This window comes from Lichtheimia ornata (assembly GCF_029851405.1).
Source record: "Lichtheimia ornata isolate CBS 291.66 chromosome Unknown scaffold00012, whole genome shotgun sequence".
Classification (NCBI taxonomy): domain Eukaryota; kingdom Fungi; phylum Mucoromycota; class Mucoromycetes; order Mucorales; family Lichtheimiaceae; genus Lichtheimia; species Lichtheimia ornata.
The window spans coordinates 1-8192 of NW_026695332.1; the positions used below are offsets into that span (position 1 = coordinate 1).

The 8192-nt window shown below is 43.2% G+C and overlaps 1 protein-coding gene across 1 annotated transcript; it reads left to right on the forward strand.

Moving 5' to 3' along the window:
* Window positions 1–4064: 4064 nt before the first annotated feature.
* On the forward strand, window positions 4065–5935 carry O0I10_003549 (uncharacterized protein; the record flags this gene model as incomplete). Its single annotated transcript, XM_058483618.1, has 4 exons — window positions 4065–4328; window positions 4382–4423; window positions 4492–5034; window positions 5099–5935. 4 exons carry the CDS (start codon window positions 4065–4067, stop codon window positions 5933–5935), a joined length of 1686 nt encoding a protein of 561 aa, XP_058345416.1.
* Window positions 5936–8192: the final 2257 nt, after the last annotated feature.

The following is an 8192-nucleotide window of genomic DNA, read 5'->3' on the forward strand; positions in this document are numbered from 1 at the left end:
GCGTACTCATTAACGTTATCAATCACAACACACACACACACTCACACGCCTACACCAGCACAAGGTCCAGCTACTTCACAATGAACAAAGACTACTTGCTATATAGCATCACGCACACAAACATAAAGGTGCCTGTATCTCCAAACTTTACAATGAAACGTGCGGTTTTAAATAGAGCAATGTGCTCGGCCTGGCCAACAGCACCTTGTGTGAAAGTTTCACGTTCAATGTCGCAAACAGCCCAAAAAATATTTTTTGGTCGTCGTCGTTGAAGAGGTCGACCCCCAGATCCAGTTTGGCTGGTAGCGTCATTGCGAAATCTGGGATTGGCCACGATGGACTTCATAGTTTGACACAAGATCGCTTTCACCCCGCCGAGCAACATGGTTCTATTAAAGACCCCACGTTTCATTGTAAAGTTTAGAGACACAGGCACCTTTATGTTTTACATATGCTGTAAGCGTGATGCTATATGAAAAGAGTTCTTTGTTCATTGTAAAGCAGTATGACTACAATAGAGCCAAAGATGCAGAGAGACGTGTTGTGTAACTTGAGTCAGTCAGCACAGGCGATGCATGATACCTGTACACTATTTAGGAGTAGTTCCTAAAATGCCAGCTAATAACCCAGTCCTTCCAATCATCTTTGTTGCCCAATCTAATGCATACGAGCGACTGTCCTGCTCCAGCCCATCATTCCCATCATTGAACTTTCTTGACTCGAGGTGACATGGTAGGATGGAAACAATGGGTGTTGTAGGATCATCATTATCATGTAAAGTGTAAAATGTAAAATGACACACGCCCTTTTGTTATACGTGAGGATCATGTATTTTATTTACGCGTGCCTATTGTCTATCGTGAGGGTGCTTATGATGATGGGTGAGTTGTGTGTTTGGGTGGATGGTTTGTATAGCGTAATTGAGTGGCCTCAGTGTAATAACAATAGGGGATTTAAACTTGGGGGACAGCAGCTCCACGACTTGAGACAACGCTTCTCTTCTTTTTCTGCCTCCTCTGCTTTTATCCAATGCACGTCATCCCGATCAAGGTAATGTATTATAGAAGAGTGCTCTTGTTGGCTGTGAGGTATTAATGTAGTTCTGAACATGCATTGTCAGGGAGGGAGTGTGTCCAAATGCTGAGGAATGGAGCGTGGTGGGTGGTTGGCAGTTGCCATGGCGATATCGTTGCTTCCTCTTGTTCGTTACTATTCCCGCTCTACGTTTGGTGTCAACAGGTACATTCAGAGTCCAATGTTGCAGCCGAATTGGTTCCATTGACGCGTCAGCTTGTATAGAGAGCATGTTTGGTTTCAAGACGTTGGCTGGTTTGGCGTTTTGTTTCGGCTCAACTATACTACACCATGGTTTTCGGTTTCCAGTAACCAACAACAACGGGTCTTCGTGTATATGGAAAAGGCAAGTGCAATGAAACAAACAATGAAAAGGGTGTTTATTGTGTGTGTGCTAATAATGAATTGAATAGCTTTCTTTGGTCAGGCAATGCAACTTGGGGCATCATCATCATCTCTTTGGGTTCAAGTCCCAGCCTGGATCAAGTGGCCGCTGCGTCACTCTGCACTAGCCAAGTGTTCTGGAAAAGCTTCTTGGAACGCGTCCAGGGCTCTACAGGCCTGAGTTTGAGTTGATGGGTCGATGACGATGGGTTGTTGGAAGAGTATGGTCACCATGTTGAGGTAAAAGGGGATTTGCAATGGCTCGGCCGTGAATGTGTTGACATCAGTGCGAATCAACATGCTCTTCTCGTGACAGGCTCGTTCTTTCCCTTGAGGATTTCTTTTCATGGGGTGGGAAATGATTGGAAGGATTGGATTGGGGATCATCCTTTCTTTGGAGAGGATGAATGAGGACAACTATGAGCCTGGATTCTACGTAAGTGAGTCCTTCCTTGCCATGGATCGAACTGGCCTTGCGTGATTCGTGCAGTGCTTTCTCAAGAACAAGGGATCGCCCGACGTTGCTCGTATGGCGGTGATTTGGTTTGTGAATTCCTTCGGATTTGCTTTCTTCCTTGGAGAGGATCGCCTAGCGGTATACCAAATCGTCATCATTCTGGTACCAGATGGTCTAACTTGCCTGCTTTCTTATTTATAGAGACGACGATTACGATGATTACCACATTCACAACGATGGCGATTACGATGATAGTGACATTCATAACAATGACGATTACGATGACAACGGCACTCACAACAATGTCGCTTGCGATGATAACGACAACGAGATTCAAAAGGAAGTCTGCAAGATCCCATTCTCTTCAACATGTGTGTCTTTGATATTTGCGACGAGGGGATTGATGACTGTTGACGAGTACGAGTACCTGTACGAATGATGACGGACGACGACTACGAGGATGGTGGTGGCAATGTAGCAAGATAGCTAGATGAAATAAAGCATTGTTCATTTATTACACGCTTGGACTTTGCTAGCTTGTGGATTACATACTATTGGTTCGAAGATGGAATAATAAAGGTGGTCCGGTTATCGGTCATGCAAGAAGTATATGGCTTTTGTGATACAATACATAATGAGAAGTGGGATTTGCCTTGAGAAGAGAAAAAGTGAAGAGATCCCTCCATTGAGTTGATCACTGGCGGGTTTACATATACAAATTGGTTTATGCAGCTCGACTTTCTTCTACATGCAAATGTGATGCATACCTTGACACACCTTCATTATTGGATGCTGTTTACTTAGGTACCTTCATAAAAGGCAGTCATCATCATCATTCATTTGTGTAGCAACCTGTCAAGGACGTGTTTGTGCAACCACCACGTGCCATTTCACTCAGGTCTTCATCTTTTCGTTAATGCAGTCGACACCATCCATTAGGAGAAAGCAACTCCTTCACACTTACAGCATAGGTAAAACATAGCGAGTAACTTTGTATTGCTGCTCTCATGACGACTGGATGATTCGCGAGAAGCATACGAACTACGTGATCTTCTATTGTTGGGGAAGAATTTAGGTCGATGATAAATTCGATTCGTATTTGTTGAAATCTATATACGAGCAACCCATTTTAAAACTATAATAATGAAACTGCCATTGCATCCCATGATAGCGCTTAGTGTGGTACATGACGTTTAGTATCGTGATTACTTTGACAAACTACCACTTTCTTAGTCTACAGTGGATTACAACTTGTCAAGGCTTATGATCTTCGATAGCTTTAACGAACCACAACAAGTGGAATACATATGTCAAGAATGCTTAAATATGATCCATCGCTATGTGCTGTATCCGGTTATAGTTATCACTTGCTGCTTGATGATACTTAGGGATTTACAGCAAAGCATACCAAGATCAGAATATGGTTATCGCGCCATTAATGATGCCAACTTTTGAAAGCATCGGTTGTGCTATGGCACTTTCACTGGCATTGTGGGTGAGATATGCAGATTGTAATAACAAAAGTAAACATTGATTGACATGGGAAGTCTTTTGAGTAAAAGGATTTTGGGGTCTAGATGATGGTGGTTAGATGTAGAATTTGCATTCATATGTGCGACATGATACTGGATTTGGATATTTATGTTGTCACTATATCGATCGGTCTATACTCGCAACAAGCAAGCGACAATACCAAGTGTTATGGTTTATGTAAATGGTCGTGCCTCGATCAGCCTGATTTGAGATTTGTTACAACTGTCAACCTGGGATGGTTCGCCACTGGTGGTGGTATACATAAGCTTTGCAAAATTATAGGTCATGTAGATTCTGTAGAACCTTGAAGTAACCAAGTTTCTGTTACGCTTGTATGCTTTATGTAAAACTTTCTTTGATCTATATAAAAGGACGTACAACCATGCGACAACAATGACTGTAGCAGCTCCTTCGCTTTCCAATGGCATTTTCAATGACGATCTCCGCGTGTATTTGAACATGAACCCCTCTCTACATACTTGCCAATGTCTGCATTCGGTAAATTGGTGTCGATGAAGCATTGTCGGAACTTTTTGAAAATGGTAAGGTGGTAGATGCGCAAATCACAGATATAAAGGCAACAAGCTGGCAATACATGTTACATGTATCAATAATAATGAAGTTTCTTGGCATTACTATTTATGCTGCAGCATTCTTGGCCACCATTCATGCAGTTCCTGGTCATTACAAGCACCATGGCGATGAAGGCGAATGGAGACATTATCACAAGGGCAAGAAGCACCCTCAAAAAGAAGAAATCTATTATCAAATCGCTACCCCCACTCCTCCAGCAGCTCCCACCCTTAGGCTACCTAATCCTGTAGGCGAGGAAATTGGCTATGTGTGCCCTGTAGACGATGTAGTGCAATTTGGACAAGAGGTAGTAAACTATTGCGATGATACATGCATGATCGATGGCTAACTTGTAAATAGATAACGCACTTTACTGGTATCTTTTATAACGACTTTACTACAGTAAGCTGGAGTAAACATTAAGACAAGCATGATGATCTAATTTGATTTGTCGTTGTTGACCATAATAGGGCGGTACAGGGCAAGACATTCTCGGTCCTTTGGCTGTTGGCGGCAACTTCTATGCGCCCAACTACGTCGTCAATGCCAACCATGAAGTCAACTGCGCTGCCGATGAAAAGTCTACCTTTGATAGCGTTGGTCTCGTAGTTGGTGGCGACTCTACTACTTCGAATACCCATTTGCGTGGTGACAGCTTGATTGCCGGTGATGGTGATGCGAGCCAATACGACGAGCAGTTGGCAGGATGCCGTGTGATTACCGATGAAGGCACAGGTTACTTTGACTTTGCTGAATCATACAGTGATGCCGACACTCTTTCACGAACGATGGCGGCCATTGCACCTGATAGTGTCTTGAGCACGGGTGGTGCTATAAGCAAGGACCCAACGATCGACAATGGTCCTTTCAGAGTCTTCAAGATGAACACGTGTGATGGATCATGCCCTACAAGTGATGTTCTATCCACTCCAGATGAGATGCTTTTTGGTATCGGCAACTGGAATGGTCCTTCTGGTGATGTTCCTTCATCGGATGACACTGTCATTATCAATGTAAGTGGATTGGATGATCATAGGCATACCGAGGTATTGATGATGCTTTACGTCTTGACAACAGATTCCTGTTACATCTGATACCACAATCGATCTTCGTTCAAACGCACCCTCGCAAGGTTTTGACAGCTGTCGTATTATTTACAACTTTTACCCGGTCGACGAGCAGGGCAATTACGACTCCAGCGGCGAATTTACACTTGATCGTGAAACAGGCTCACAGTTTGAAGGGCTAGTGATTGCACCACATGCTCATATCCGTGATGGTAATACGGGCAACTTTGCTGGTACAGTGGTTGGCAATGATTATGCATGGCTCGATCCATCAGCTGGTGTTGAAATCCACGATTGGGCTGCAGCAAATTGTCCTAAATTCCAAGGTTGTCTTCCTATAAATCCTGACACGGATACTTGCACTCCATCGACCACCACACGCACTCAAACTGTGCCCACTACAACTACGGCAACAGATGAAGACACAACAACAGAATACGTTGGTTCAGTGACTGTAACCGATTACGAAACGACCACTGATACGGTGACAACTCGTGAAACTAAGGGCTATACCTTACCCCCAACGACCGAAACTGTGACCATCACCTACACTAAGGATAAGCACAAAGATGACCATCACAAAGATGACGTTGACTGGATCACGGAGGCTAAAGGTGGAGCTATAGCTGAAGTTGAAGAGGAGGTTCAGAGTGATGATGAGTGGACGAAAGGGGAGGAGTGGACGAAAGAGGAAGAATGGACGAAGGGTGGCGACGAAGAATGGACGAAAGGTGGCGACGAAACATGGACGAAAGGTGGCGACGAAGAATGGACGAAGGGTGGCGATGAAACATGGACAAAGGGTGGCGACGAAGAATGGAGGGATTACGACGAGGACTCGTGGTAGATGTTGTAGTTCTTTCATACATTAGTTTAAGATATTATTAAAGTTGTATGTTCATAATGACCTTCCTTTTCATTGTGTGGTCTCTAAAAGGAGCTATCATTGTATTTCTCAGTTGAGGATATAAGCCTAGGATGGAATAATGACAACGTATTATTGTTACTCCTTGTTCTCTTCGTTGTTGATACCTATTGCTTCATGTAACATGGACTTTGTTTAATAGGTTTATTCATTGAATGCAGTATGTATACTCGGACAAAGTGAGCAAAGATACAATGTGGACTTGCAATCAAGGTAACATTCTTGCGGGGCAAATGGGATATGATGATGGCAATAAAAGGTTTATTGATCAATGATGCGTATAATGAAATGGTGAATACATGGATACAGTAACCTCATAACGCTATATCGAGTGGACCAAACATCATGTCGTCTTGATAATGCATAATGCCAAATGCCATTTGCGGTGTAATACGTCCAAAAAATGCCATCCTCAGCATGACGATTCACCATTTCTCATGTCAACCTTTGGGAGCGACTTGATGAACTTGAGTGCTCTTGTCGTGAAAAAAGACGTCCTGGGGGGCAGGGAGATCAGGAATTGAACGCGCCCAACCATCCGCTGCTTACAGTATTACCTTCAAACGAACCTCTTGCTCACAGCCTTCGGCCTCGACTGCCACCATCATCATCATCATCTTAAACGAGTCGCTGTTGGGTTGTTGTAGTAGGATGTCATCAACCTCGAAGGGCTTTTATGTCCGTGTTAGTTGAACAGCTACCGTAAATGAGAAACAACTTGCTGAGTACGTTGCTACTTGACGTGCTATCGAGGCGCTGATGAGCTAATGACGGTGATGGTGCTGACCGATTGCCCAATGTCAAACTGCATTCTTCCTATTCTTCATGTCGCCCTCGCTTGCACATTGTCGTCGAAAGGGATAGAGAAGGTGTGTTCCCGCAAAGATATGCATAATTCTTGGTCACATTTCAGGCAGCGACAGTGGTCAGTTGCCATGGTTTGGTTGCTATCCAATAAAGTTATTGTTTAAATTCTTCAATCCTATTGTCGTTTATAGCCTTAAACGCTGTCCATGAGAGAATACCGAATGCCAAGTATTCGAAGCTTTAATCTTGTCGATGGCAAAAACGACCAGAATGCTTCCCATATGCATTTTCAACGCTATCCGCCGATCACTTTCTATCGAAAGAGGGACATTCCAAGTCGCATAATCAGTCAGTATGCAAAAGTACAAGGATGTGGACAACCATATTCTAACAAATGGCTGAAGCTGATGCGAGAGGAATACATCAGGCTACTTTCATGGTGTGATGATGTCTTTGCTGAACGTGTACATGCGAGTTTGATGCGTCTATAATACTCTTTCGTGCCTGCCAAACTATAAAGAGATCTGAGACATGTGCCTATATTCAGCCAATCCATGTAACGATCTACGTACATTTATATATATACACCAGCTGAAGTGAGCTTTATAGCATAATAAATTGTTATTGACCATTGATACGAATGTCGTCGAGAATGAAGGTCGGCGGTGTATATATAACAAGAATCCCTTATTTGTGTTTCTGATATGATAGCGTACTTCTTCAAATGCCAAGTTAGTCTACACGTGCAAATCTTCGCTTCAATCTCATAAGACAGCCTGGCCAAGAGGTCATTCACTACTCAGTGATATGATTAATAATAAACGGTGGTTGTAACATGTGAACGTGGTGTAGTTTTACATGTGGGTTTTTTTACTTGAATCATGTACATGTCTTCGTCACGAATTAAGCTATCATTCATATCAATTTTTCATTCCTATTCGGAATATTTCATGGCATCAGGGTTCATTCAACATGGCCACGCTGATTGACCAGCCGACTTTTAAACCTTCAAATCACGAAGATTGATTAGTAGCAAAGCGCCGCCGTAAGAAAGAATGTTCTCGGGTCTTTGGCTTGTATGCTGTCAGTCCTAAAATTTTGTAAAGGCATGAATAAACAACCATACATCCCTAGTGCAGATGCCATATGCAAGTTTGTCCATCGAAGATACAATCAATCAAATGCATCACACTTCGGCGCAACGGCGATTAGTTGCAGTCATCTTGTTGCTATGGGTGATTTGTCCGCTGGTGGTGATGGCTGATTTTGATAGCTGGAATAGAAAGACTCGGGAATTTTCATGGATGCGGGTATAAAATAATCAAGGCAACGGCATCGTATGCCTGTCACTGTATCCACAGATCAATTAAAC